Source organism: Penaeus chinensis, chromosome 36, assembly GCF_019202785.1.
Source record: "Penaeus chinensis breed Huanghai No. 1 chromosome 36, ASM1920278v2, whole genome shotgun sequence".
Lineage (NCBI taxonomy): Eukaryota > Metazoa > Arthropoda > Malacostraca > Decapoda > Penaeidae > Penaeus > Penaeus chinensis.
Window position 1 is genome coordinate 27751315 of NC_061854.1, and position 12500 is coordinate 27763814.

A 12500-nucleotide genomic window follows, 5' to 3' on the forward strand; every position below is an offset into this window, starting at 1 on the left:
AGAGAGAGAGAGCGGGGGGGGGGGGTAGGGAGGGAGGGAGGGAGAGAGGGAGAGAGGGAGAGAGGGAGAGAGGGAAGGGAGGAAGGGAGGAAGGGAGGAAGGGAGGAAAGGAGGAAAGGAGTAAGGGAGGGAGGAAGGAAGGAAGGAAGGAAGGAAGGACAGAGACAGATAGAAAGGTCTGATCTTAACGCATGTACGTCCATTTAATTCAGCTCGGCCAAGCATTAATGGCGCAGAGCAGATTGCATGTCTGATCAGGATTCGAGAAGTGATGCGAATCAAATAAACCTCTTTTTTTTTTTTTTTTTTTTTTTTTTTTTTTTTTTTTTTTTTTTTTGTAAAGAGCTGTAAAGTTACGAAAATAGTATCATGTGATATACTACAGCTTTACGCTCGTTTTCCAATGACAAACCTTCAACACAAGATAAGTAAAATTTTTACTTATCATTGTTGCAATTTATTGTTGCAGATAAACGCAACTGTACAATAAAACGGATATCATAATCTCAATTTGCTTGATTACTTTCCAATTAACCTAATATTAAATCACTGGTATTTCCTAATCATCACTCTAAGTACAACGCTGCATTTTTTGCAAAAAAAAAAAAAAAAAAAAAAAGAGAAATAAATGGTTATTCGATGTTGAAGGTCCCAAGGTTTAGTCTGTATGATAAACATCACTGCGTTCTGTTTTTTCAAGCTAAAGACCGAAGAGCACTGTACACCCCGGGCAGGATCATCAAGACGCCCCGCTCGGTCTTCAGAGCTGACTGTCCTGCACTTCCCCGGGATCGTCTAGGGCTTCATTCCTTTCCTTTATGGCTTTCAAGAGCTTCCTCCTCGGGCCGATGGGGAGCTTCATGCTAATGAGGTCCTCCTCGGTGAGCAGCATGAGGGCGTCGAGGTCGATGTGCTCCTTGGCGAAGGTCGGGATGAAGTCGGTGAGGCCGGCGGCGGCCAGGAACAGGTACACGGGCGTCGCCTCACTCTCGTCGTCCGAGGGCAGGTCCTGCGGGGAAATGTCTCAGTAATGGGACAGAATACGCGACACACAGACAAGCTCACACACGCAAGGACACTCGTAATTATAAATGTGCTCTAAAACAAAATAATAATTTCGGGCCGCGCCCAGGACCTAGAATCCCTTGGGGCGGACGCTCACCTCCTCTTCCCAGGGCTCGGCGCCGTCCCTCTGCGCCAGCGACCCTGCCGACGACGCGCGCGCCGAGTCGCTGCCGCTGCCGCTCGTGGCCAGGCTGCTCAGGGTGGCCGTGATGGAGTTCCTGTCGGGAATCGCAGGTGTTAGGCTTTGGGGGAACGAAGCGCTTTGGTATGCATATGCTCGTCCATTGTGTATCTAGATAACACGTACATACATGCGCTGTGTGTGTGTGTGTGTGTGTGTGTGTGTGTGTGTGTGTGTGTGTGTGTGTGTGTGTGTGTGTGTGTGTGTGTGTGTGTGTGTGTGTGAGCGTGTGAGCGCTTGTGAGCGTGTGAGCGCCTGTGTGCAGCGGGCACCTGAAGGCGACGGAGCCGAAGCCGGGGCGCGCGAAGAGGGAGCCGCGGTGCTGCATGCTGGGCTCCGAGATCTCGTAGAAGTCCGGCTGGCTGGAGGCACGGGGCAGCCGGCCGCCCTCCTGCTCTTCCTCCGTCTCGAACACGTCGCTGATCTTGCCGCGCTTGCCGCCTGCGACCGAACCGGAGTGAGAAGGCGAAGGCGGGAGGGAGGAAGATTGCGACATTAGACTCTTTAATTTTGAATTTTCTTTCTCTTCTCGACCACACGTAAGTAAAATCGACACATTAAGGCATCTATATATTGCCTTTCATGGTTTATCTCAGACAGTGTTTGAACACCATTATCTAATATCATGAATACGAAGATCAAGACACCTTAGTCGTGACACTTCGTTACAAACCCATGAAAGCCCACACTCAACACACGAACAACAGGTAAAAGCGACAAATATCCACAAAATATCCACAAAATATCCAACCATATAAGGGACAGAAATCCAAAGACAAAGGACAACACAGACGACTCGCACATACATCCAGGCGACTCACTGTTGGCGCTGCTGAGGCTGCCGTTGGGGACGAACAGGATCTCGGAGTCGCGGCGGAACCCTGACAGGCTGCGCACCGACCGCTTGCCGTCGCCCTCCGTCTCCCGGACCTGCGGGAGGGAGGGGGTCAGTGGCAAGGGGGAAGGAGGGAGAGGGAGGGAGGGAGGGGAAGGGAGAATATGGGAGAGGGAGAAGGGGGAGAATGAGAGGGAGGGAGGGAGGGAAAGGGAGGGAGGGAGAGAGAGGGAGGAGAAAGGGAGAAGAAGAGCGAGGGATGGAGGGAGGGAGAAAGAGAGAGAAAGAGACGGATGGAGGGAGGGAGAGCGAGGGAGAAGGAGAGAAAGGGATGGATGGAGGAAGAGGGAGAGGGATAGGGAGGGATTTTAATAACAATACTTCTGTATTTATACAGATCTTAAGTAATAAATTCATCGGGAATCACAAGATTTTCGGACCAGCTGACAGAATTTAAAGACGTTTTTCCTAAACAACAAATTAGACTACGGCATGCAGAATAGTAAGGTAACCTTTTACCTTTTGTCGAAAAAAAACCCTCGGAAAATAAAGCTTATAAATCAACAACAACAACAAGAGCAAACTCACGCCAAATTACCTTAAATTCACTCTTGTTCTCGTCCTGCACCTTCTTCTTAATGATTTTCTTCTGAATACCGCCGAGGTTCTTCTTCTGGTTGTTGGTGTTGGTGAGGTCAGAGAACTTGGGGCTGTTGCTGTCGTAAAGGAGGCGGGAATCTTTCCGGGGGCCGTTCATGAAGGCGATGGAGCTGCGCGACAGGGTGTTCATGATGCTCTTGCGGCGACCTGGCGGAACGGGGAAAGTGGACGGATACACACATGTAGACGCTCTTACGCACACATATAGTACACACACACACACACACATTTATCTATTTGTTTATCCATTAGTATTTCTTTCTTTCTTTTCTTTTTTGCTTTGGATGTATACCTTGGAGGGGTTTGTAGGCTTGCGTGTTGCTGCTACTTGGGCCATGCTAGAAGGGCCTATTAGTAGTCTCCTGACCCCCCCCCCCTTCCCACAAACACTCACACCAAGATACATGTAGATCAAGGTGGGCGATATTTCGGCTGATTTTCCTGCCAATCATGATTTGGGGGAGGCCTCTGTGCTACAGCGGAGTGATACAGGCTGTTCTGATGATGTATTTGTGTGTCTTTGTGTGAGAGGTTTGTATGCATAGGTGCGTACCTATGCATATATATATATATATATATATATATATATATATATATATATATACACACATACATATATATATATATATACATATATATATATATATACATATATATACATATATGCATATACACACACATATACATATATGTATATACACACACACACACACACACACACACACACACACACACACACACACACACACACACACACACACACATACACATCTTTCTAACTTCCTCTAACCCCAAACCCCATCCTTACCCACTCCACCATCGTCCTAAATCCTCCTCTCCCACATCGCCCGCCTCCTTCCCTCAACCCCTCTGCTGCAAGCCTACAATTTATGCACATTATAATGATTTTTTTATTACATGGGCTCATTATAATGGAGTGCGTGTGTGCGTTCATGTAGACGCACGTTCAAACGTTTGTGTATGAGTATGAGTTTATGTGTACGTGTGGTGTGCATACAAGAGAAGCGATATATACGTAGATATGTAGATATATGCGTATATGTGTATATATTCATATGTGTGTATGTATATGTAAGTACATGTATTTCGAGTATGTGTATGTGTAAGTGTGTGAATATATGTGCATATATGTGTATATGTATATGTGTGTGCATGTATGTGTATATATGTATACATTTGTATATATGTGTATGTTTGTATATATATATATGTATATGTATTTATATATGTATATGTGTGTGTGTATATTAATGTATGTGTATGTATATGTGTTTGTATATGCATGTGTATATGTGTTTATGTGTTTATGTGTATGTGTATGTGTATATGTGTGTGCATATATATATGGGTGAACATTAATGTGTACTCATAAACGTATGTGCACATACACGTGTGCGTAATCAGATGTATGGCTATATATATATATATATATATATATATATATATATATATATATATATATATGTATAGTCATAAGTACGTGTATTAGATATGTACGCATATGTGTATTCGCATATATGTAGGTGCGTATACACATATGATGTGCGCATATTTTTTATATATGTGTATGCATGTACACGTGTGTAGTTGTGTATAATGTAGGAGTATGTATCCATATCATATGCAAAGGAGTATATGTAACGGTGTATACTTGTATGTGTATGTGCACGAAAATGAATGTATGCGTAGTACTTAGGGCATTTGCGGGCGAACAACTATGGCTACACTAGGTGTACATACGCATAAATCAAATCAGTGTATAAATTATAATCACACATACATGCACCTCTGATACTCAAGCCTATGGACACGGGAGTATACCCTGGTGTAGTGCGCAGGCCCGTGCATCCACACAAGACAGGGCCAACCCTGTTGAAGGGGCTTCTCAGTGGCACCCCGGCTAAACCAGTCCCCCCCCCCCCCCCCCCCAACCAAGCCAGTAGGCGGGGGTAACTCGGCTGTCTACCTCTCAATCAAAAACCATGGCTGCAAACACAGAGCAACGGCCCTCATTCCCCGGAGGCAAAGGAGCCCCTGGTTACGGCGGCGATCAGGATCGCTCCGCAGAGGGTGCTAAAAATCTTAAAAAACAGGTCTCTCCACGTTGATGAACCTTTGCACATATAATATAAGAGAACTGAATCCGACTTACTTGTAAGAGGAACTCTCTTACATTAATGGGATTTTGTAGGACTCTATGAAGTTAGAGGACTAGGCGAAGAACAGAAGATAGTAAATGATGGACGCATGCTCTATTGGAGAGGTAAACCCCAGGGTAGCAAACAAGAATTAGGGGTAGGTTTCTTAGTTCACTAACGTTTAGAAAAGAATATCGTGGATTTCTATAGTATAGGCGAAAGAGGGGCTTCAGTAACAATAGAACTAAACAATAGGTACAACTTAAAGATTGGTCAAGTCTATGCTCCAACCTGCAGCCACAGTGATGAAGAAATATGGGTAAAAAGACAGAAGAAGAAACCGTAGTGAGGAATCACGGAATAGGCACTAGGAATGAGAGGGGAAAGGGTATAAAAATAGGAGACGAATACCAAAACAATCTAAGATTTGCAGATGATATTGTTCTCCAGTGAATCTATCTGCAAATAAAATGCAGTAACTAATAAACGATCTTAACAGAAAAAGTCTGAAAGTCGGACTTAGGATGAACAAAAAAAAAGAGACTAAGATCATGTTCAACAGTAGAGTTCAATTCAAGAAGATACATGTACAAGGCGAAGCACTAGAGGTAGTGGACAAGTATATATACCTAGGGCAACTCATACAAACACATCTAGTGAAGAGGGAATTAAGTGGCACATCAGTCTAGGTTGGAGCGCCTTTGGCAAACACAGTAGCATACTAAGAGGCTCCTTGCCATTGTCTAAAAAGAAAAGTCTTTAACCAATGCGTCCTCCCAGTTATGACTTATGGATCAGAAACATGGACTACAACCAAATTACTGGAGAGGAAACTAATAAGTGCCCAGAGAGGGATGGAGAGGTTGATGCTGGGAATTAGCCTAAGAGATCGGATGAGGGCGACGTGGATCAGGGAACAGACAGACGTGGAAGATATACTTGTGAGCATCAAAAAGAAAATTGGCAACGGGAAAGTCATATATGTTGGAGACAGGACGACAGATGGACAAAGAAAGTAACAGACTGGAATATAGATAACATAAGGACGCTAAAGGCCAGACTAATGACAAGATGGCGTGACAAAATATCGAAATTTGGGGGCCAAGACTGGAAACAAAAAACTCAGGAGAGACAAAGTTGGAAAAGATTGGGAGAGGCCTACGTTCTGCAATGGTTTGATCCAGGCTGATGATGATGATATATATGTGTGTGTGCATGTGTGTGTGTGTGTGTGTGTGTGTGTGTGTGTGTGTGTGTGTGTGTGTGTGTGTGTATGTGTGTGTGTGTGTGTGTGTGTGTGCGTGTGCGTGCGTGCATGTGTGTGTGTGCGTATGTATGTAGTATGTATGTATGTATATGTAGAGTACTCCCCGCCGCGCCGCCAGCACCGCCCGCGTGCCCCTTCCCTCACCTTGCGGTTTGACTTCATGCTTCTCGATCTTCTCCCTCTCCTTCTCCAGCCTCGCGTTCTCGGCCTCCCTCTTCTTGTCCGCCTTCTGCTGGATCTTGTGGAACTCCTTCCGTCTTTTCTCCGAGTCCTTCTGAGCCTTGTCCTGCAGCTTCTTCACTTGCTGCAAGAGGCGGGGAGATGGTCAGGAAGGTATATTGGTTAGCTCGTTTATCATAAAAAAAAGGGTTGTTACTGAATCAACGTGCACGCACACATACACATAAACCTGTTTGACTATCTATCTGTCTATCTGCCAATCTATCCGTCTGTTTATCTACGCAAATATATTTGTACGTGTGTTTGTGATCCATTGCATTACACTTCCTTCCCACTCTTCCTGTCCTCTATTCTCTGTTCACATTCCTCCTTGGAAATGAATTGAAGAAATGAGTCTGAGCCCCACCCTGCCTCCTCCCCTCCCTCCTCCTCCTCCCTCATTCTCTCCCTTCTCCTCCTTCTCCGCCTCCTATCCCCCCTTCTACTCCTATTCCCATTCCTACTCCTCCTCCTCCTACTCGTCTTTTTACCGTTTCTCCTTTTGCTGCAGCTCCCCCTCCTCCTCTTTGCTAATCCTCCTCTCCCTCACCCCATTCTTTCTTTTCCCATCCTCCCCTCCTACCCACACACCCCTTCTTCCCTCTTGCCCCTCCTCACCCTCTCCCTAACCCCCCACCCCAACCCTCCTTCACCCCTTCCCCACCTCACCTTCGCATCAGCCTGCTTCTGCTTCCCGGCGACCGTGTCCAGGTAACGCAAGATCTCGTCCTTGTTGTTCATGGCGGCGAGCTCTTTGGCCGTGTGGAACTCGTTGTCCAGAGCCCAGATATTCACGCCGAAGTTGACGAGGAACGAGACGCAGGTCATGTGCCCTCGAGCCGCCGCGCAGTGCAGGGCCGTGTTGCCGTAGTGGTCGCACTTGTCAGGGTCGCCGCTGTAAATAGTAACAATAATGATAGGGACAATTAGTAACAAAAATAACAGTAATAATAATAATAATGATAATAATAATAGTTTTATTTATGATTATAATAATCATAATAAGTCATAATGATGTTGATAATAATAATATTAATGATAATAATTAGTAATTAAAAGATACTTTTATTACTAATAATAATAATAATAGTAATGACAATGATAATAGTTACAATAATGATAATAATATAATGATTATTATTATTACAATAGTAATGTTAACAATAGTAATAATAATTATAATAATAATAATGATAATAGTTATAACAATAACAATAATAATGATAATAATAATAATGGTATTGATAATGATTATGACAATGATATTGATGATAATAATACTAGTAATAAGGACATTGATGATGATAATGATAGCACGAATAATAATGATAACAATAATAATAGCAATATCAGTGATAATAATGTCGCCATCAACAACAATAATAATAATGATAATGATAATGATAATAATAAGAACAATAATTTTGATAATGACAATAGCATTGATAATAACAATGATAATAATAATGATGATACTAGCAATGATAATAACAATGATAATAATAATAATGATAATAGCAATGAAAACAATGATGATAATAATAATAATGATATACCAACATCAATGATAATGATAATAATAACAATGATTAAAATAATGAATATGCGAAACGTTTCTGACGGATTGTGATGATTTTCGGGTTGTCTATGGCCAAGGTGGTTATCTGATTAGCATAACCAGCAGAGGGAATCGTCGTAGAAAATAGGCCTGCTAGTGATAGGAAATTAATTCATTTACATGAATAATGCATTTTGTAATGATTCTCTTCCTTTCCTCGCTCTCTCTCTCACCCCCCCCCCCCCCGTTTCTCTCTCTCCCTCTCTCTCTCTCTCTCTCTTTCGGGATAGATTTTTAAGCTTTATTTGGACAACCTAGATATCATTTACCTAGTATCTATTTGCCTTACTAATCTATTTACTCATCTATCATCATGTAGCATATTTCATTGTATATTAATGTGATCTCCGCTGTTTAAATTCAAACCATACTTTTATCTCTTTTATTTAAAATCTTTATTTCTTTAAATCCTGTTGTGAACTAATAAATGTTACCTTCCTCGTTATTCTTTTTTTTTTTCCCTTCTGTTTCTCCTTCCCTTCCTTCTTCTCACCTCTCTCACCCTTCCTTTTCCCTTCCTTTCTTTTGTGAGTATATTTTTTCACAGAATTTTACGAGTTTTGAGTCAATCCGTTTTGTAAAATGGCTGTGTGCAGGTTGTTCAAAGCACAGAACGTAACATCAACTAGTCTTCTACATACATTGTACGTACATAAACCTATAAACCGAATGTATGTCTTTACTACTCTACAGATTTGCATTTCAGCATGTTATGGAAATCCAGGTGTGTGTGTAACTGCTATTCCGCTGAACTCAAGAGAAGAGGAATTCGGCCGTGTCATACTGGTTATTTTCTTTCCATTGCCCTCATGAGAAATTGGCACCGTAAAGCAAACTCATCATTCCCATGAGAGAGAGAGAGAGAGAGAGAGAGAGAGAGAGAGAGAGAGAGAGAGAGAGAGAGAGAGAGAGAGAGAGAGAGAGAGAGAGAGAGAAAGGAAGAGAGAGAAAGAGAGAGAGAGAGAGAGAGAGAGAGAGAGAGAGAGAGAGAGAGAGAGAGAGAGAGAGAGAGAGAGAGAGAGAGAGAGGGGGGGGGGGTTATATAGGCAGATAAATATATATGCATATGTATGTGTTATAAGCACACACACACACACACACACACACACACACACACACACACACACACACAGTGAGAGAGAGAGAGAGAGAGAGAGAGAGAGAGAGAGAGAGAGAGAGAGAGAGAGAGAGAGAGAGAGAGAGAGAGAGAGAGAGATGAGAAGGGCAGAGAAAGGAAAAGAAAAACATTTGCGTCATACGAAAGTATACGATTACTGAGAAAGGTAAACAAATAGAGAAATTGCACATGGAGTTTTCCCACGGAGGAGGTTGCCAACTAGTCAATAACGAGGTGGTTTATCCGGGGGTTACATAGATCAGCATTACTCAAGGCTACACGTGACTTTACGATCATTTCGATGTAGTTGCTAACGACAGATTTTAGAAGTACGATTCTTCATAATTAGCTTTGCAATTGTCAAATTATCCTGTATTCCGTAAGCTACTAATCGTACAATAATTAGATAATTCAACAATCATTTACTTGCTGGTAAGTGTAACAGAGACGATTTTACAAATGACTGAATGATAACCAAGATAACAAACACTTTTCTTCAGAACTTGTACTGCATATACTAACAAGCGAATGTACGGACCAGAGAGACATAACGTGAGACGAACAAGTTGCAAAACCCGCGCCGAGGAACAAACTGCAGACGCCGCATGATGCAACACCCCAGTTTCTACCATTTTTGCTGTCACCTGCCCTTGAGCCCACGTTGGAAGCCCAGTGAAATCACGCCTTGTCTAGAACTCAAAAGGAAATGTAAAGCAAACACACATACACTTTACATTTCCTTTTGAGTTCTAGAAAAGGCGTGATTTCACGCCTTGTCTGGAAGCCCAGTGAAATCACGCCTTGTCTAGAACTCAAAAGGAAATGTAAAGCAAACACACATACACTTTACATTTCCTTTTGAGTTCTAGACAAGGCGTGATTTCACGCCTTGTCTGGAAACCCAGTGAAATCACGCCTTGTCTAGAACTCAAAAGGAAATGTAAAGCAAACACTCATACACACACACCAACCCTTCTGCTGGGCGAACTGCAAGGTATGGGAGAGAGTTTCGTCTTCCGCTACAAACGACCTCAAGATGTTGTGGTCTTTGATAATGATATCTTGCGGCAGTGGGTGGTTCTTCTTCCCTCTAAAATGTGGTTCACGGTAGTCGTTGCAACCATATGGAAACTGATTACTTGAGAAATCAGCCGTAGTTTCGTACAGAACTTCCATGGTGGGCGACCCATATGTTGACTGTGGCCTCGTGACATGAATATCATCTCTTTACATCTAAACCTCCACACAAAACATTCAACTTTTCTGTATTCAAAAAGAGCTTGAGGCACAAACGTTCAAAATGCGTCCAAATGTTGCCCCTCGTCTTTCAGTCCTTGATAGTAATTACACGTACTACCAAACAATGCCACATCATTAGGCTATGACTATCAGGAAGCGCCTCTTAATTCGACGAAACAATGACTTTCTACGTCATTAGTGAAATACTAAAAGACAATTCGATTCTTGCAATGTTTTAAAGAGGGCGCAAATGGCTCCGTGCACGGTACACATGGCTAGCGTTGCGTAAACATTTGGGAAATAAGGAAATCTAAAATGAATAATAGTAGGATATACCGCATATGGCTCTTGAAGGATATACCGCATATGGCTCTTGAAGGATATATATGACGCAGAAAGAAGGAGGATGTGGGAAGGACGTAATCGGTAGGTGAAGGATATTGTGTATAAAGGTTACAGCTGCGTGCTGCATGCAGTGGCTAAGGAAGGACGTGTAGATACTAGATATTTTATATGCAGATATCCTTTATCTCGTTGTTCAGAAATTATTGTTCCTTTACTTGATAATACTACTTTTCCATTTCAATTTAATTAACATTTTAGGAGTAAATTGTTTCATGGATATTTTTCAAGGTTTCCCATTTCAGGGATATTTCTAGTGTTCCGGAGTTAATTAAAAGTTCAGGATCATAAACCGCAAATTTTTTACCGTTACAATCCGTATAAAAGAACATAGTATGTTTTTTTTAAAATGTAAGTAATGCCTGAACCTCATCCGGGTTGCGTATGTGTGAGAAAGAAATTTATCGCTGAGACAGCCAATACTATCATTATGATTTTTGTTTTGGAAAGGGAAGCATGTACTGTATGGGAACAATTTTGATGTATGAAGTGTCGTTTTCTGAAGCAAAAAACAACATCTGATAACAACAGGAATCTTGCTTGTTATTCTAAATGCTATATTCATGCTATCAGAATGAAAGAATGGGACACGGTATATTTTCTCACAAAGTAAACAATAAGTCCTTTACATAACTCGATGATCGGAAAATCTGCGAGAAAATACGTTGTTTTATCTTGCTGATTCGTAATGTTTCGGATGCTGTTTCGGAACATCTGTTACTCTTCATAATCGACCAACAGTCTAACCGATGTGCTAGCATCACATACCAAAAGCCTAAATACGAGTTGCCTGTCATCCGTGTATCAACCCTTAAGTACCAACACAAACTGGAACTTTCTCAACAAAAGCACGGTCCACTGGCACTCCCATCTCCTCACCGCAGCTGACAGCCGAGCCGGAAAATCACCAAAGTAAACATCAGTTATATGTGACACAAGTGACTCTCTGCGATCCCTCCTCCCACGTCCCTCCCCGTCCGCCTCCCCGTCCTCATTCCAAACAACCGAAGCGTGGCCATTCAGGAGACAAGATGAATACGATTGTCTTTTGTTTCCTCTCGAGCCTGCAAAGCACACGCAGCGTACTCTATGTCAGTGACGTAGAGCGGACGCCCGTTAAACCAAGGCAGCAATACGGCCGACAGACGCGCTTTCTGGAGACGAACAATGCGGTGATGTTCGCGTCCCTTCCGGGCTCAGTTCGGAGGGGCGCGTTCGGAGGGGCAGGGCGTGCTCGCGGCGGCTCAACAGGACCCACGGCGTGCTGGTCGTATTCCGCTGGGATCGCTTCTTCACGTTTCCGATCAAGTGAAGGCTCTTTAGGAGGACCGGTCATTTTGTTGGCCATTAGTCTGTGTGCAATTTGGGCAGAATAAGAATGAGAGAGAAAAGAGAGAGAGAGAGAGAGAGAGAGAGAGAGAGAGAGAGAGAGAGAGAGAGAGAGAGAGAGAGAGAGAGAGAGAGAGAGACGAAAAAGAAGACAGTATCTGAAAATAATATCTTAATCAAAACTGAAAAGGTGATCTAGTAGGATGAAGAAGTAAAAAAGAAGAAAAAAATGTAGAAGTAGTAGAAGAAACAGAAGATGAAGAAGCAATAAAAAGAAGTAAAACGAAAAAAAAGTCTTAAAAAGGGAAGAAGAAAAAGAAAACGGAGAAGAAAAACAAACAAAGAAAGAAACAGAAGGAAGGGCCAGAAACAAAACATACTAACAGCGACGTGACGACCGGCCCTTGAG

General features: G+C 42.7%; 1 protein-coding gene across 2 annotated transcripts in view; it reads right to left on the reverse strand.

The window, feature by feature from the left end:
• Positions 1-600: 600 nt before the first annotated feature.
• LOC125044575 (Usher syndrome type-1G protein homolog) overlaps positions 601-12500 on the reverse strand; it is a 49179-nt gene continuing 37279 nt past the window's right edge. The window contains exons 3-9 of one of the 2 annotated variants that reach the window (XM_047641292.1): positions 7056-7281; positions 6312-6471; positions 2680-2888; positions 2068-2176; positions 1519-1687; positions 1163-1283; positions 601-1009 (exon numbers count right to left, since the gene is read on the reverse strand). In XM_047641292.1, coding sequence (XP_047497248.1) covers positions 761-1009; positions 1163-1283; positions 1519-1687; positions 2068-2176; positions 2680-2888; positions 6312-6471; positions 7056-7281 — 1243 coding nt within the window. In that variant the 3' untranslated portion in view covers positions 601-760. Of the gene's footprint in view, positions 1010-1162; positions 1284-1518; positions 1688-2052; positions 2177-2679; positions 2889-6311; positions 6472-7055; positions 7282-12500 lie in introns of both variants that reach the window. The other variant, XM_047641291.1, reaches the window with a different exon arrangement.